Below are 18,522 nucleotides of genomic sequence, written 5' to 3'. Positions count from 1 at the left end.
GCATTTTGACTCTTTGGGGTTTGTTCGTTAATGAAAACGGAAGGGACAATGCAAATAGTTGCACAGACTCAACAGTTTCACGTTCAAGCTGAATTTCTTTTTCTTTTGGGATAACTTAAGATGTTTAACAAGCCGAAACCCAACCGACTAATCCCTAAAAATCTATCCACCGGTGCCGGACATTTCTGATTGCTCACAATAAAAGTTATATACCTATTTCGCCTAGTTACACAAGCGGATTTATCTGAAATTGTAGATTTCAAACCCCAAAATATTGAGCATCTTTTTAAATCCGCTGTACACCTCCTCGACCAAAGTTGTTTTTATAAGACCAGAAACTGGACGTATATCTAAGTGTTTAGCTTAAAATTTGTTCGGCAAAACATTTGGCTGGTGGGTGATCAGCTGTTGAACCAATTCAGATGGACACTTCAAAATAAGGATACTAATCAAATTAATGTTCATTAGTAATTATCTACTTGGTTCGAGTTTTCCTTCATTTTTCTCGAAGTTTTGTTCATCAAAAACCTATTTTAAAGTGTCCATCTGAATTTCTCTAAGTGACCATTTATGCTATTTTGTACATTGGTTGCTTACCCGTTAGTATATCATCTTGTGGTGGATTATGTTGTTTTCTATTTATGTCAATTTTTTGGTATGAATGTTAACTAGAAGTTTTGTCCAAAGTGGAAATTTATTTATTCAGTTTTGTCCAATGTTATATCTATTTATGTCAATTTATTTATCTATTTATGTCAATTTTGATACATGAAAGCTGTCTTTAGCTTTGAGAATCGAGACGAAGTTTTTGTCCACTACAGTTTTAAGCATCTTTTCAACAACAACCTTTCGTGATCTTCACTGAACTAGTTTTAGATCGCCTTTTTAACTTTTAGATAATTAAGGGTTTGTGGGACAATATTTAATGGTTCTCTAAAAGAAATATATAACTCAAGTTAATAACTTAATATATGGACGTTTTTATATATGCAAGGCTAACTACATATAAAAAAAGGCTCAGATGTGCAGAAAAGGCTAACTACAAAGTAAAGAACAGTGAGAGCTTGAGACTGGTCACAAAAGTGTGCAGAATAAAGCCTCAAGGTTCAAGTACTAGCTAATGCCGTCTGACACATTGTCCACTATTCAGGTTTAGAATGTGACCAGCTGGTTTTGTATATTAGTTTTTATCCCATTTTTCTGTTGTTATTGGATCACTAAAATGATTCATGGCGTTGGAGGCTTTGCTTGTACGATCTATATTGCAAAAGTGCTGTAAGTGTTCATGGTTTTGTTGTATATGTATTTAAATTATGTCTAAATAATTTTGGAAATGTTATAGGAACTAGAGAAGAAGTTTACCCCATGGGACCAACATGCTGTAGATGAGTTCCATAAAGATGATATGTCTTGGCTAGAGGATGATGCTCTTACAGGAAAGTGACAAGCTACAATACTATGAGGTTAGGTGTTTGTTACTTTTGATTTATGTCTTCACGAGTCACTACAAAGAGAATTTGTCTTTTCATTTTGGGAGAAGTCTTTCTCCAGAAAGCAACAATGAATGTTTGATCATGTTCCACCGTAAATAAATAAGAAACAATATAGACTTTGTAAGTGAAATAAAGAAATAGTGAAAAAATGAAAACATATTAAACAAATTAAAATGACTTGAATTACAAATATAAAGATAACAAATTAAAATGTCTTAGAATGGTTACATAAATGATTTAACACTATATTTTCTCCTATGATCAGTAAGTCAAACATTAGTTAACAATTTTAGCTCCTCCTGACTGTTGTTTGCTATAACATGTCATGAATACATTACTTTTTTATCATATGAGATCATCATCTAATTCTTGCAGCTGGATGGCTATCGGTAATCATACATATAAAAAATACTAACGCATATCCAAACTAAATATTATACTGCTTACCTAAAATTCAAAACCTAAAATTTATGTAAAGGTTGAAAACATGTATATGATTTGATTTTGTAATTACTAAAATTAAATAGAATTAGGTAAATAACCATGCTACGCAGCGGACCATCTAATTTTCTTACTAGATATACAAAATTATTTTGTCTTCTAGGAACTGAATATACTTTTAAATGTTTTGAATTTGAGAATTGACTTTTATACTTTCTGTTTTCGATAAATGACAGTTTAGAATTATGTACATAGAATAATTCTTTTTTAAAATTTTTTTATACTTTTATCAAACATATAAATATTTACATAATTACTGCTCAACTAATAATAAAACAACTGCATAAATACAAATGATCAGATAATATAAAATTTAATAAATTTTACACTGAAAGTTAAAAATGTTTAGAAGAAACCTAAAACAAAGAGATTAGATTTAGTTTATATAACAAGGAGCCAGAGGAATACACTTAGGCTTGCGACTTTTAAACCGGAACCGAATACCGAACCGGATCCGACCCGAATGGACCGGTTCGGATCGGTTTTGAATAAGGCATATTTAACTGATAGATAAGGTTTATGAATATCCGTGGGTATAGGATCGTTTTGGGTTTTTATCCAGATCCGATCAGATACCCGTTTAAACCGAAATAATGTTTAAAAAAATGTGAATTTGCACCTCAGGGACTTCGAACCCAGGAGGGAAAGGTGAAAGTACAGCCACTTTTACCACTGCACCACTTTTTTCATTGTAATTACTTTCAGACTATAAATATATATCCGATTTGGATTAAACTTTTTAAAAAAAAATAGTTTAAAAAAAAATATATAAATAAAAATATTAGTTTCGGATTAATAATTTAATACCCGGAACTGACCCGGAATCAGTCGAAACCGAACCATAAGTATTCTAAGTACTCATCGGATACAATTTGTAAATAACCGAATTATCCGGATCCGAACAGATTCTACCCAGAACCGATCCGAATATCCAAAATTCCAGGCCTAAATACACTGAAAGCAGCAGCAATCAAAATATGAGCCGCTGAGTGAATCATAGTTATAATAAGAGCCAAAAGCAGGATCATAGTTGTCTCCATAGACAAAGCATAGCTTATAGTATAGTATATCACATTTACCAAAGGAGTCTCTGGCCTCCATGAGTATCACTCTTTCAGATTGGCTCCTCCCTAGAAAACCTTTAATGGGGCTTTAACGGTAATGCCTTTTTGGAAACATATAATAAATAACTCGGTGAGAAAAAACCATTTCCATTTTTTCACATGATTTAATTTATTCACTCATATTAGGCATGGGCATCCGGGTCCTCGGTTCTGGTTCGGGTCGGGTTCTATGGGGTCCGGGTCTTTCAAGTCCTGAAAATTTAAATTCATATAGGTACCTGTAATTTTTCGGGTGGTTCCGGATAGAGTCTTGTCGGGTCCGACATTTATTAGTAATACACGTGAAAAATAAAACATTTCTAGTAGAACCAATGCATTAAGATAGTTTTAGATGGTATATAACATTTTTGTAGAAACAAAATTCTGAAATTATGTAGCATGTGATTCACCTTATTATGACATCACCATCAAAACATTAGATAACATGGAAATATAAGGATTTTTTTTTGCGGTAGTGATAATTGTTTTAACAAATTAAGAAATATTATTTTTTAACAAATTAAGATATATTAATTTTTCATGATTTATTTGGTATCTAAACACATGTGTGGACATATAATTCAAAATTTATAAGTTATATCCGCTGAAAATATACAATAAGCCAAAATATAAAGTTCTTAGAAATATGTATAATTCATAGTACTCCAAGATAATATAAGGTAGTACAAATTAGTCCTAGTAGTGCTACTAGTCCAATAATTAAAACGGATTTAGGACTAAACCTATAAATAATAGAATCATCCTTCAGTAAAAGCATTTTAAAAAAGTAGACAATTCAATCATTCGCTCTCTCTTGCTCTCGTTCGATCGTAGCTTCTCTCTCATGCTCTCGTTTGTTTGCTCGCTCTGTTAATCGGTTTTAGGGTTTTAGATTTCTGTTTAATCATCAGTTTATTATCGGGAATATTATTGTATTGTGTGTCGTGTGTGTTTGTTGTTGATAATGATTGCAGGTATGAAGAAACACAAGGAAAATGGGGACATATTCAAATTTGATAGAATACAATTCTTTAAATTTCACTAAGTTTTTGAATATTTGTATCAAAATTAATGCACAAAAAAGGAACATTAACTGATAAAAATAGTAACCATTACATGTCATATAGATATAAAAGTTATTTTAGAAAACATAAGAATTCTACTAACAAAAAGTAATAAAAAATCAAATATTTTATAGAACACTGATGGATTCTTCACAACCAAACTTGAATCAAACCGGTATGGTTCCAAATCAAAGATTATAATATTCTTATCTTCGAGGGGAAGATCTAGGCTGGGGCTAACTCTATTAGCAAACACCCATATTAACATCCCTAGGCTTGTCTATAAATAATAGAACCTTCATTCATTTCTTCATAAAAAGCTCGAGTTTCTTTAATTGTTGCTTCTCTATTCATTTGCCTGAATATTAAAATTTTTTATTTATATTTTATGATAAATTTTCATTAAAATCTTTTTAAATACAATTATGAAATCCACCAAAAATTGAGTAACACAAATTTAATAGGAATTAGAAAATTAGTGAATTAAATAACACTAAAATTTTATGTCTAGTTTGACAAATAAACACATATATTGACATAGTACTATGTAATATATGACATACATCTTCTTAAAATAAATAATAAAACAAAAAATTAAGTTATTAGAAACATGTATAATATATAGTAATTCAAGATATTTTAAAGTCGTCCAAATTAGTTTACAATAGTACACAGTAGTTCATATTGCAATAGGATAGTCTTGATGATCAGGATCCCTTTTATGGAAGCTCTAAATGCGAAAATTAGATAATTAAATAGATTTCCCTTGAAAAACAGAATTATTATTAGTTGACAATTTAAAGAGTCTAAGTTTATTTGATACATTTTCAATCCATTATTAGTAATACACATTTGATTTTAGTAGAATTAGTAACTCCAGTAATTCCTAGAATTAGGGGTGCATTCCACATTCATTCATTCCCTTCTGATTCCACAGTCTCCGTCTCTGGATCTCTGCATTTTCTTCTTTGAGGTGAGTTCTCTTGTTGATTAATAAGTTGAATATTTGGTAATTTGTTTAGAGAAAAATGGGAGCAGTGAACGAATCTACCCATGTTTGGATTCAGTCATAAATTAATGTTGTTAGTGATCGATTTATGACACGACCAGCCAAGAACATGATTGCTATGGAAAGTCAGCAGCTACTGACTCAATTTGTCTTTTATGTTTTTGTTCTGATTTTTGGTTGATGTGTTATGTTTAGAATGATAATGGTGAAGGTTGTCAAGTGGGTGGATGAGGTCATACCGGACGCTCCTTACGCAATCATGGAGGAGTTCATGAAGAGATTGGTTTAGCCATGGGCATAATAGCCCAAGGTTTGAGGATGGTGCTTCTTCTGCTGGTACTCGCGTCTCACATTTTCTTCCTACCTCCCGCTGGATCGTTCAGTTCTCCAATGGCAAGGTGTACAAGTCTTCTTTTCTTTGTGTTTCTACCTCTTTAATTTAGCTTACTCAGGCAGATAACTTACATCTTTGTAAGATCTATATGTTACTTACTGATATAGTAGGTTGAACAGGTGCATGACTCATGATTTCTATTAGCTATGCAAGTGGTTCTTGGCTCTCTTTTTCAGTTGTTTTAATCATTAAAGAGAATGGATAGCAGCTTTTGTCATCATTTTGATAACACTATCTGGTTTTTGCTTTCTGAAACATAATTAGCTCATCCATGACCATTTCACCACTTCCTATGTGTGTTATCAATAATTTTCCTACAAAATCATCAATATGTACAAGCATTGGACACATGATTGTTCTCTACAAAATCATCAATATGTTAGGATTTGTGATGTAGAAACCAAGAATCCTAAGTTAAACTCAGAATAGCAAAAGAGAAGCAAAAAAAAGCAAAAGAGAAGCAAACTTGAAATAAGAATTTCTAGAAAGCCTCTTTATTACTTTCCAAAACTACCATATCTTTCTTGCAATTCTGGATTTGACATTATTTCTGAGTAGATTGTAATCTCAGAACATGGTATAAATCTGTGTTTTATTTTCTTATGATTTTCTGCGTAATAATGTTTCTAATGCACACATGGTTAAGGATCATTGAGTTTGCTGTTTCCATGATTCATGTCTTTGCTCAGATGGCTAAAGAAGTGATGTTAAAACTCTCATAGTTTTTTTGAATGCTGAGAAAGGAAAATAAGTTATTATAAATTCCATCTTAATAATGAATTATTAAGATGAATACTAAGATAAAGTCGGCATCATAATTCTTTGTATTAGCATTTACATACTAGTATAACTATAATATGATTTAGACTAAGATAAATATCACTTACACATTATCTATATCTCTATTATTAAAATATAAGTAAACTTTAAAAATAACTTTTAGTTTTTAGTATTATTTACAATAGTATGTCACTGAAAATTTAATTAATCTTTCTATATTAATGCTTGTCTTTTTCAGTTAATTTAATGTGTTTTCCTAAAATTAATTGAACTAAATGTTGTCATTAATATTCATATATTAATGCTCGTTTTTTCCAGTTTACTTAATGTGTGTTTCCAAAAAAATTATTGGTCTTTTGTTGTTTAATTAATGCATTTCCAAAATCAATTTATATTTAATATGTGTTATGTTTTATGATTCTTTGTCTATTTCTGTTGAATTAATGCATTTTCAAAATCGAATTCTAAATAAAAAATTCTGGCAATAATAATTAATAAACCTAACTTATAGTATTCAATGTTTTTCTATTTTATTATATATGTGTATGTTTGGAAATAATTAATAAACCTACCTTTAAATATTTAATGAACTATATTATTTTTAAATTATGTAATTATATTTTATTATTATTTATTAGTTAACTAAAAATAATCATTTATATGATATATAAATATATTATGTCACATAAATGTTTCATATAAATAATACCACAATGTAAATTCAGTATGATAAATGTTAAAAATATAAAATATATAGCACCAAACCTCTTCAACCTCCAAAGACGACACATCATTACTCTTCTCTTCCTCCTCCTCCTCCTCTTCAACGCTCACGACGACACATTCCTCTTTCCTCTTGGAAAACGTTGGAGGCTCCTGGGATGGTTGAGGACTTTTTCCTTAACTTGTTTGACTGGGGTTCTCACAACGTCTTGGCCATTGCCTTGGGCTACACTCTTTACCTCTGGGATCCTTCTACCAACTCTGTATCTAAGCTCGTGATGTTTGGGGTTCTGGGATGTTTTTGCAATGCAAGAGACTCCCAAAAAACCTGATCACAAAGCAGCCCATGAACCATTTCCTCACGTGAGTCGTAGCATCCGTTGAAACTCTCTTGACTAACAACAAGCCATTCATTGATTCATTGATTGTTTTATATTTTCCTTGTAAGTTTTTCTAATATAAGTCGTTCCTTACTCTGTGTTAATAACATTCATTCATTCTGTGCGAAGACAAGCATTAATATAGAAAGATTAATGACATTCATTCATTCTTATTTCAAGTTTTCTTTTCTTTTGCTTTTTTTTTGCTTCTCTTTTGCTATTCTGACTTTAACTTAGGATTCTTGGTTTCTACATCACAAATCCTAACATATTGATGATTTTGTAGAGAACAATCATGTGTCCAATGCTTGTACACTGACTGCATCGAGTGTACTTAGTTAGTTCATAGTTAAGCCGCTTTGAGCTGTAGTGTAAAGATATGTAATAACACTTAAGCGTGTGTTTGAGGCTTTGAGATGTAGTGTAAAGATACGTGATATTTCAAAAAGTGATGATTCAGCTTAGTCACATTTGTTGGGCTTAAACCAAACTTATTCATTAAGCCAAAGTCACAAAACATCCATTGCAATAAAAAGAAAAAGAAAAACAACAAATCAGTAAAGAGGTTCTCTCACACATAGAGAGTATTATTTAGGAAAATCTAAAAGGTACCATACCACATGGTTTCCTCTCACAAAGAGAGAATACTTACTAGAATACTGAAATCAAAACCAAGAGAATACTTATGCTTGTGATGGGTCCTTTGGCTTCCTCAATGGTCACGAGCTTAGATACAGAGTTGGTAGAAGCATCCCAGAGGTAAAGAGTGTAGCCCAAGGCAATGGCCAAGACGTTGTGAGAACCTCAGTCAAGCAAGTTAAGAAAAAAGTCCTCAACCATCCCAGGAGCCTCCAAGGTTTTCCAAGAGGAAAGAGGGACGTGTCGTCGTGGGCGTTGAAGAGGAGGAGGAGGAGAAGAGTAATGATGTGTCGTCTTTGGAGGTTGAGGAGGTTTGTTCTTGAAGGCGAGAATACGGGTGCGGTTGAGATTCATAGCTTCCGCCAAACCTTTCCTGTAAGCGTCTTTGGAGGCTGAAAGCAGCACCGCCGCTTCTTCTTCTTTGCCGCCGCTGTCTCCTCTTAGGGCTTCAATGATGGCATGTTGAGCAAACTCAAAGTCCATGGCTGATCTATTTGGAATGAATCTGTCCCAATTCTCCTTCCGACCACCTGCATTCATTATGACCAAACAAACTACACACAACAGCAACGCAATAGGAATAATGACAATATAGGAGGAATAATGACAAGAGGCACACTACCACTTGCCTCTTCTTCTTCTCCAGCTACTGCACTCCACATCTATTTCCCCATTAGGGTTCACAGAAACAGGTACTGTTTCTTCTGGTAAGTTTCTCTTTAACAATGCAGTTTCCATGTCTCCATAGTCATCAATTCTAATCAACTCGTCGTGAATGGGTATTTCTTCTAAGGTAACAGACTTATGTACTTCAATTGCTAGGCTCTCAGGTTGTTAGGAAAAAAAATATCACTTACACAAAAAAACTTCCTTACTTCCATAGCTAATGTTTTGATGGTGATTATCATAATAAGGTGGATCACACAAATTACATATTTTCAGAATTTTGTTTCTACAAAAATGTTATATACCATCTAAAACTATGTAAATGCATTGGTTCTACTAGAAATATTTTATTTTTCACGTGGTATTACTAATAAATGTTGAAATTCGCAAAAAATACTACCATGAAAATTTCTAGGAATTACTGGAGTTACTAATTCTACTAAAATCAAATGTGTATTACTAATAATGGATTGAAAATGTATCAAATTCTTGAACAACTTAGACTCTTTAAATTGTCAACTAATAATAATTCTGTTTTTCAAGGGAAATCTATTTAATTATCTAATTTTCGCATTTAGAGCTTCCATAAAAGGGATCCTGATCATCAAGACTATCCTATTGCAATATGAACTACTGTGTACTATTGTGAACTACTTTGAACGACTTTAAAATATCTTGAATTACTATATATTATACATGTTTCTAATAACTTAATTTTTTGTTTTATTATTTATTTTAAGAAGATGTATATCATATATTACGTAGTACTATGTCAATATATGTGTTTATTTGTCAAACTAGACATAAAATTTTAGTGTTATTTAATTCACTAATTTTCTAATTCCTATTAAATTTGTGTTACTCAATTTTTGGTGGATTTCATAATTGTATTTAAAAAGATTTTAATGAAAATATATCATAAAATATAAATAAATTTTTTTTAATATTCAGGCAAATGAATAGAGAAGCAACAATTAAAGAAACTCGAGCTTTTTATGAAGAAATGAATGAAGGTTCTATTATTTATAGACAAGCCTATGGATGTTAATATGGGTGTTTGCCAATAGAGTTAGCCCCAGCCTAGATCTTCCCCTCGAAGATAAGAATATTATAATCTTTGATTTGGAACCATACCGGTTTGATTCAAGTTTGGTTGTGAAGAATCCATCAGTGTTCTATAAAATATTTGATTTTTTATTACTTTTTGTTAGTAGAATTCTTATGTTTTCTAAAATAACTTTTATATCTATATGACATGTAATGGTTACTATTTTTATCAGTTAATGTTCCTTTTTTGTGCATTAGTATTGTAGCTTGTCAGTTTCCTGTAAGATCATCATCCTCTAGCCAAGACATATCATCTTTATGGAACTCATCTACAACATGTTGGTCCAATGGGGTAAACTTCTTCTCTAGTTCCTGTAACATTTCCAAAATTATTTAGACATAATTTAAATACATATACAACAAAACCACCAACACTTACAGCACTCTTGCAATATGGATCGTACAAGGAAAGTGGACAATGGACAATGTGTTAGACAAGACCATCTGGTCACATTCTAAACCTGAATAGTGGACAATGTGTCAGACAAGTACATTCTATGTCTATCTATAATGTAATACATATCGTCTACAAATTTGTTTATTTAATGTTAATGAATAAAGTCCCACATCGGTAGTTAGAGAAATAATTAAGTAATATATAAAAGGTTATAGCCAATCTATTAATTGTCAATTAGTTTTAAGTTGGAAGTCCATAATAACCCCGAATCTAATATGGTATCAGAGCGGTCGATCTTTGTGGATCAAAAGTTAAACTAAAAAGAACCGCCCGATGTTGGACCACTCCGTGGATGGTATTCCCACAGTTGTTCACGCATGTGCGTGAGGAAGAATGTTAATGAATAAAATCCCATATCGGTAGTTTGAAAAATGATTAAGTAATATATAAATGGTTAGGGTCAATCCACTAATTGTCAATTGGTTTTAAATTGAAAGTTTATAATAAACCCGAATCTAATATTTAAATGTTTGATTTAAGACTTTGTCACATGCTGGTTTGCACTTGCAAATGCAATTGCAATTTCAATTAACAAACCGACCAAATATATATCTTTGAAACTGTTTCCTTTGATATTTCATTGTGTGAACTCTCCAATGTTGTTGTCTTGTCGAACTGACGTGTGTTAAAGAAATACGAGCTGTTTGGATAATTATGAAATCTGGTTTAATTTCCACTGATATTTTTTGTTTTGGTTCGGTTTAGAGTTAACCTAGCCACGTCTACAGTAACCCATCTTAGCTGCTAACCGCGTGCCGTTTTGGGGGTTTCCAAATCTTCAAGACATACGTGCCTTTTTTTTCTGAAATCACCGTGGCCTTGGTCGTGGAAGCAGAAGCTCCACAACAAACAATAGTGACAAAGTTATTCTGTGAACCACAACACATAACAGAAACGTGTCAAACTGCTTCTGTCTAAATCTTGGTCATCAAGCAAGAGTAGTAACCATGATAAATAATAACCCTATCTTGAATACTTCTTTTAGTAAGACTTAACATAATGGGAATGGTTTTTGGCAAAATCGCTGTAGAGACTCCCAAACACACGGTGGTCAAATCCGGCGACGGTTATGAGATCACCGGAGATTATGTCCTTGCTAGGTATAATCCCCCATGGACGTTACCTCCTTTCAAGACCAACGAAGTCATGATCCCTGTTGAACGAAGAAACCATAAACCAAAAGTTCATAGCTTTTGGTCTCAACAACATGTTGTTCCACTCTGTCTTTGTAGTAAAAGAACAATAATGTATACAATGCGAGCTTTTGATTTAAAATTTTTGTTTAAGATGCATCAACAACAAAGTGCTAGTTCTGACTTGGTTTCTTTAACCGGAGAAGAGTTTAAAGACGATGACAATTAAGTTGAAGAGCATGAGGGGAAGCCTCATGTACTGGCAGGCGTGGATGAGACCAACGATTTGGCCTTTGAGAGAGTTTCTTTTGCCGGTTTGGTGTAGCTCGGCGAGTGTCCATCCTTTTGGAGCTAGAAAACGGTCTTCGTTGAGGATAGCAAGTGCGTTTGCAAATAGCAGCAGTCCTTCCATCAGTGTCCAGAACCCCATGGTTTCTCTCTCTGTGAAACACACACGCCCAAGGATCATTCAAGAGTTAAAAAGAGTGTTAACATAAAAAGATAACAGCTTCATCCATTTATGGTATTGAATCAAACTAGTCAATAACAACGGCCTTCCATTCTTGGGAAACTGAGGACTGGAGAACGATTAAAAAAAAAACATATGGATATAGTAGTCATTCATAAAACTAGCAAAAAAAAGAAGAAATCTTGATTCAAAGTTAAGACATGAATAATGAACATCTCTTGACTAGAAAGGGACAAGGAACTGAACATGTTTTGCCGCTGTTGCTTGCAAAACAACAGAATCACATAAGCGTATTATTGAAGGCAAGAACAAACTTGACATGGTTTTCTGAACAGATTGGGTCCTAATTCTCACTAGATCAAAGAAGCCGACATCGTGTATTCATCATTCTACGTGAAGAAGACTATGATGATGATGCTAATACTCTCTCTCTCTCTCTCATAGAGCAAACTGCTTCTTTGATTGATTGATCTCCCTAAAGATATATAAATTCCCAAAAGAAAGATCGAAATTTTCCACCACAACTCCCAAGGATAGAGAGAATCATATGAACATGGAGGAGAAGAGATACTTACGGGTGAATCGAAATCGAGTCGAGGTTCAAGTGTTAGGACTTAGGACAGATCTCGTTCATTGAAGATGACGAAGCCTGCAATTATCGTACGGTTAAATTTATCAATTATATTTAAGCTGCGACTAAACCGGAATCCGGTTATTTTCAAGGGTTGAACCCGCTTGAAGTTGACCCATGATATCTATTAAGTAATCAATAATATAGGAAAATAAATAACTACCAACAAATCAGAGTGGCGCAGCGGAAGCGTGGTGGGCCCATAACCCACAGGTCCCAGGATCGAAACCTGGCTCTGATAATGTCTTTTTTTTTTTTGCCACAAAACCATACAGTAACACCACAAACAACTTGTATCATTTTCAAATCCATACATCAGTTGATAATGACAAAAATATAGTTTAATTGATGTGACAAAAAAGGTAATAACACATGTTACATTTGCTTTTCAATGATCAATCGTATATCAATCTATTTGTTTTAAAGTAATCCCGAGATTCCTAACCAGCTGCTCTTAAAGCACAAGAATAAGAAAAATGTTATATCTTTGATGCTGCTCATGTATAGTGTGAATCAGATTCTACAGATTTGTATGGATCTTCCAAGAATACAGTCTTCTTTCTTTTCCTATATTGTACAAGAAAGCTACAAAAGTGTTGGAATCAATGTCTTCGTGTTCTCTCTTCTATCTTGAAACACCTCTTCCTTCCATCTATCTGACTGTCACTCTTCTTACACTTGACTTCCAAGGCTGCTCAGGCTGAGACTTGTTGCAGATGCAATCTGGCTGTGGGTTTGCGTAAAAATTCTCCTCTAGCCGAGGGAACTCACCGGGAAGTCTTGCATAAGGAGCTCCAATCCTGTCTCCATGCAATCTCTTCACCTCTGAAGAGAACTCATCCCAAGACACCACACCCTCGTCTAAATGATCTATCAGTCTAACAAAATTTAACCTGCCATATTCACAAGACAAAATGATCATCTCATCTCAGCAATAAGCAAAACCGGTCATGGATATAGCCAAAAGTCTTAACTCACTAAACTTTTAAAAATTAATATACATAAAACTTTTTGGCTCCAGATAATTAAACACATTTTTCTATCAAACTTGTTACTAAATTGACTAAAGCCTCTAAAATTTCATATAGCGTCTTGGCAAGAAGTTAGAGAAATAGAAGTAAGTAATGATTCAAACCTGTCTGGATTGATAGTCTTCTTGAACCCTTCAAACCTCCTGTGCCCCTGTACAGCCTTGGCCATATTCCCATCATATGTATACACGAAAACATCGCTTTCTAACGCCACAATGTAATCCAACGCAGCCAAGCGGTTTTGGTATGGCTTAAAGAGCTCTAACTCTTCTTCAGTTGCTAAACTTGAATGAGAGAAGACGTTTGGGTACTCTTCTCTAAAAGCATCCATACTGTTTCCTCCATAGATCTCACCAGCAACTATGTATACGGTAGTGGAAGATGGATACCCCATTGCCTTTAAAAATATGGCCGCTTCTCGTGGAGACATAGGGCAACCACCTTGGATCCGCTTCTCTCTGCTGTCAATCTCTTTCTCTTTCCAATGTTTAACATTGTATCTCATGATCCTCAGCTCTTCAGCTTCTCCCGCTGTGAGGTTGTGGCTGCAGCCCGTGAAGGCAAGCATGTCTTTCTCGTAGCGTAAGTGTAGAGCGATGAAGGGTTCGCTATTGTTTCTTAACCGGTTAACCAAAACTTCACCGAAGTCTTGAATCTCCTTGGAGTAACTCAATGCCTGGTAGTTAGCGCGGCATCTCAGCCGTTGGATCGATGGTGGCAAGCCGTTGTTGGCTAGGCGTGAGTCGGTGTGTGTGAACTTTACCACCTTGTGTTTTTTCAACAACGGTGTCATCTCGTTTCTGTAGTAACTAGCCTTGGACCAAGACACAGGAGCCTTGAGGAGAGGTCTCATGGCTGCATAGCGAGGAGGCAAGTACTCGGTGATGTCAACATCATCTTTTAATACGTTCATAAAGTGTCTCCAGTCAAAAATATCTTTGAACGTGCTGCAAAATCATAAAGAACACATGTTGACAAAAAAAAACATTCTCTTCTTCTTGTTGTGTAGAGTAAAAACAAAGTAGAACCTGGGGTCAGTCCAGAAAGATTCATGGTCGAGGAGAGGAAGAACTAGAGTCGCATTCATAATCTTTGCTGCAGCAACCATGTCACATATCTACAATTTTTTTCACAAGAAAACAAAAGGTAAGAAGAAAGCAAGAGAAAAAAGAATCTATGTAAATAAGAAGCACTTGGGATACTGAAACTCACCCCAGTTCTCATCTGATTCAATCCTCCATTTGCGTGTACTAGAAGGTAACCGTTGGTTTTTCTATGTAGCCCTAATACCAGCCACAAATTTCAGACAACCATAAACTGAAGCTATTGTTTAGAGAATCTGAACAGGAGCTTACTTGAACGGTTCTTGGGACGTGACGCACACTGGCGGTAACTACTGGATTCAGGTTTCTGCCATATTTCCGGAATCTGTAAAACACAAAACGACGCCGAATCATGAGAAGGTGTAGTGAAAACAGAATAACGACACTGGCTTCATACGTTACAGAAACAGAGCACACTATCAATGTTTAGAACTTAAATCTAACTCAGACAATGTTAAACCTAGTCAAAGTTCCTCATAAATGCATTGTTTGGAACTTAAAAAGATTTTTTTTTTAAAGACTGCAAAACCCGACCAAGTAAAAACCATTAAAGACAGTCAGTATTCTCCAACCGATAAAGAGACAAAAGCTCAGAGACCTGTCCGAATGAATATACAATGATAATTGCATCGGTTTCAATAATAATAATTTGAAGGAAAGTCAACGGAAACTGTGTAGAAAAAAGTGGTGATCCATACCAAACAACGGCTGCCTAAATTCCTTTTGACCATTTCCTTCGTCAAACTCATTCTTATTATAACGAATCTCAGAAGAATATGCAAAACGGATTTTGAGTTTGTTAATTTAATTCTATCTTTGACGCTATCAAACGTGACCATTCCGAGAAAGCGAAAGAAAAAGAAAACAGAAAACGCGAGTTTCAGTTAAAAATACGACCTTTCACCAACGAAAACAGAGGAAATCTTTGAAATTTCTCTGAGTTTGTATCAGAAAACTCAAAACTTTGTTTCATTCTAATTTTAACGGGAAAATAGGAGAGTAAAATCAATTTAGTTTTCTGGGTAAAACTCAAAACTTTGTTATATTCTAAATTTTCTCCAGAAAAAAAAAACAGAGTAACAGAGTAAAATCCATTTCACTTTTCTCGGGAAAAACTCAAAAGCTTTGTTTCATTCAAAACTGATCACACAAGGCATTGATTGGTCAAAAAGATTTCTTTGTTATTCATCAATTGGTTATCGATCAGAAAAAATCATTGTTTTTATTTTTCTCGGGAAAGTAAATTTTTTTTTTTTTTGTAAAAATGAAAGTAGAAATTTCAATGCAAAGAAAAACAAAAAAAACTCACGGGAAGCTTCTGGACAGCAACGTTCTCCGACATTGCGCGTTGAGCCATCGACCAATCTTCATGTAACGCCCTAACGACAACGAGCTCGTTCAAATCTCTCATGTGCGCGTGATCAACAACGCGCCCGCTCATAACAGAAACTCTGACAAAGAGAGAAACGACGACGAGAACCATGAGGAGACCCAAGATCCGACGCCCCACGTTTCTCCCCAACCCTTGGCCAATCACAGCCGTCGTCCATCCACCGTCGCCGCCGCATAGAAACGGCCACTTCAGTTTACGCGGGAGGAGGTACCGAATCTTCGGGTGGTAGTGGTGGTCGTGGTGGTAATGCGATCCGCTAGACGTGGAGCCCATCGAGGAAGGTGAGGAGCACGCGCCGTTTGTTCCCTCTACGTCGTCTAACTCCGGCGAGAGGGAGGAGATGTTGACTATGTTGCAATACTCGGAGGAAACGGAGGGTCGTTCGGAGGTTGTGGTGCTTTCGAGGGAGTCTCCGATACGACGCCGTGTGATCGGTGCAACGGCCAATGGGCTAGCGCCGGCCGCTGACATATTTAGAGAGGGAGGGAGAAAAGAGTTGGTTTTTTTTTTGTTTTTTTGTTTTTGGTAAAATGTGTTTTTGAGGGGTTAGTGGTTGATCATGTTATGGTATTAGCCACCGTGATGTTCGGTGAAGCTGAGAGGCGTCGAAGCTTTCTCTAAATCTTTTCTCTCTCTCTGTTGCCTATGTATGGTATTTATACATATGAATACTTATTATGGTTTGTGTGTGTATTTATGTATTGTGGGCCTTTCCCTAATCATTTAGGGAAATATTGTCATCTGATTTTGATATTTGTTTCTAAAAAAGGCTATGGCGGGTAAAAATGGGTTTACAGCTTGGTCGGTTTATTTTTGTCAAAAGTTTACTAGTTTGTACAATAAATACTGATTTATTTAGTTTACATCGAATTTGTACAATTTAGTTTGGTTTGGTTTACACGAACTTTTTTGTAACAATGGTACACAAACTTTTTTCAAACTTGGTTTTTATATATTTAAAAAAGTAAATCAAATTGAAAATCAAAGATCAGTTTTTTTTTTAACTTGTTTAGGTTTGGTTTGTTTGCCTTTTTCATTCCTTTTTGTTTTAGCATTTGTCTTGTTTTGGTTTCGCTAGAGAATACCTAATAAGTTTGATGTATCTAAAAAAAAAAGAAAAAGAAAATCCATTGAGAACAAATATGTCAATGGAAAGAACAAATTCTTAATCCGTTGAGCGCATTGAGAACCAAATTCTTAAGACATTACCGTGGGTATGTGAAGGATTTGATTTTGAAAGCTGGTAACATCACCATGACCCATGAGAGTTATTTTTTGTCCAAGCTTTAACATTAGAAACAATTTCTCAATGATCTTTGGAAACTGTCACCAAATACATTTGGCTCCTCTGAAAAGGGGTTTCAGTACAACCAAATACATTTGATACTACACATCATATTCAAATCAATTCTTTTGAACAACTTTACGTAAATCACCATCTAAATACAAAAGAAAATAGAGTAATTTCATTCATAAAAATGAATGATATTCTCATGGAAAACTAAGTATATTCAATACCAGTTCAAAATGTTTGTACATTCAATTGTTCGACTAAGATATAACAATGTATTAGTTAACCTTTTTAATAGAGAAAACACCTTAGTAACTAGTAGTGTTAGTAAAAATATACATCATATCTTATCATCTAAAAACAAACAAAATAAAATAAAATGGAATTTACCAACTAAATGACATTGTTTATTATTATTACATTATCTTCGACATTACTATTTGCATTACCTCACATAACACGACACATGTGCCACGCCACACATGCCGCTCGTTTTCCCTTATTTTGTTTTCTTTAAAAGTAATTTCGAAAAACAAATTCCAACTTAGTTGTTATCATTACCTAATTTAAAACTATTTTCTTTTAGTAACAATTTTAGCTAATTGATTTTGATTAGGGTTAGAAAAAGCTAAAACACTTAGTTAATCTAATATCATGTAGGCCAAAACTTAGATTTGCCGCCAACATAATAGGACACGTAACCCTCAACCACATTCATCACCCTCCTCTCTGATGCTACCACGTGGATACATTCCAAACACTTTCCGGATCTCAAGCCGGTCGGCAAAAAATTTCAGCATCTTTCTGATGCATTTATGGCCATTCGATCCGAATCAGACGGCCGATACACGATCTCTCTCGTTCCTACATGTGAACTTGTCATTTGCGCAAGTAAAGTAACATATCGTTTGTACATTTTTCAGATCGTGTACTAAAAAAACTATGAAGACGGCAGAATTACATTTTGCAAAACGATTAATATTTAGAGATGTTTTGAACTTTACGAATGTTATCATAGTATCTGTATTGCCTTCAGTTTGAGCCATTGAGAGTATGAACACATGTGATGAATGATAGGCTATCAGTTTTGTACAGAATATAATCAACGGTACAATAAATGCCTACAAATTTGCTTGCTTTTAATAAACGATTAAC

General features: G+C 34.3%; 2 protein-coding genes and 1 non-coding gene across 3 annotated transcripts; 1 reads left to right on the top strand and 2 right to left on the bottom strand.

The window, feature by feature from the left end:
- Nucleotides 1–11,482: 11,482 nt before the first annotated feature.
- Nucleotides 11,483–12,647, bottom strand: LOC108845889 (protein transport protein yos1). The gene is made up of 2 exons (XM_018619087.2): nucleotides 12,494–12,647; nucleotides 11,483–11,890 (listed from the first exon to the last, which is right to left on the bottom strand). The coding sequence occupies exon 2, from the start codon at nucleotides 11,877–11,879 to the stop codon at nucleotides 11,643–11,645; it is 237 nt and encodes a 78-aa protein (XP_018474589.1). The 5' UTR covers nucleotides 11,880–11,890; nucleotides 12,494–12,647; the 3' UTR covers nucleotides 11,483–11,642.
- A 71-nt stretch (nucleotides 12,648–12,718) lies between these two features.
- Nucleotides 12,719–12,790, top strand: TRNAM-CAU (transfer RNA methionine (anticodon CAU)). The gene has a single exon. It is a non-coding gene; the product is annotated as a tRNA-Met (tRNA).
- An 82-nt stretch (nucleotides 12,791–12,872) lies between these two features.
- Nucleotides 12,873–16,689, bottom strand: LOC130501390 (O-fucosyltransferase 19-like). The gene is made up of 6 exons (XM_056996296.1): nucleotides 15,993–16,689; nucleotides 14,936–15,008; nucleotides 14,793–14,863; nucleotides 14,609–14,697; nucleotides 13,685–14,527; nucleotides 12,873–13,442 (listed from the first exon to the last, which is right to left on the bottom strand). Exons 1-6 carry the CDS (start codon nucleotides 16,545–16,547, stop codon nucleotides 13,202–13,204), a joined length of 1,872 nt encoding a protein of 623 aa, XP_056852276.1. The 5' UTR covers nucleotides 16,548–16,689; the 3' UTR covers nucleotides 12,873–13,201.
- Nucleotides 16,690–18,522: the final 1,833 nt, after the last annotated feature.

The sequence above is a fragment of the Raphanus sativus genome, unplaced genomic scaffold (genome assembly GCF_000801105.2).
Source record: "Raphanus sativus cultivar WK10039 unplaced genomic scaffold, ASM80110v3 Scaffold0181, whole genome shotgun sequence".
In the NCBI taxonomy this organism is placed as follows: domain Eukaryota; kingdom Viridiplantae; phylum Streptophyta; class Magnoliopsida; order Brassicales; family Brassicaceae; genus Raphanus; species Raphanus sativus.
This window is presented reverse-complemented; position numbering and strand designations above follow the sequence as displayed.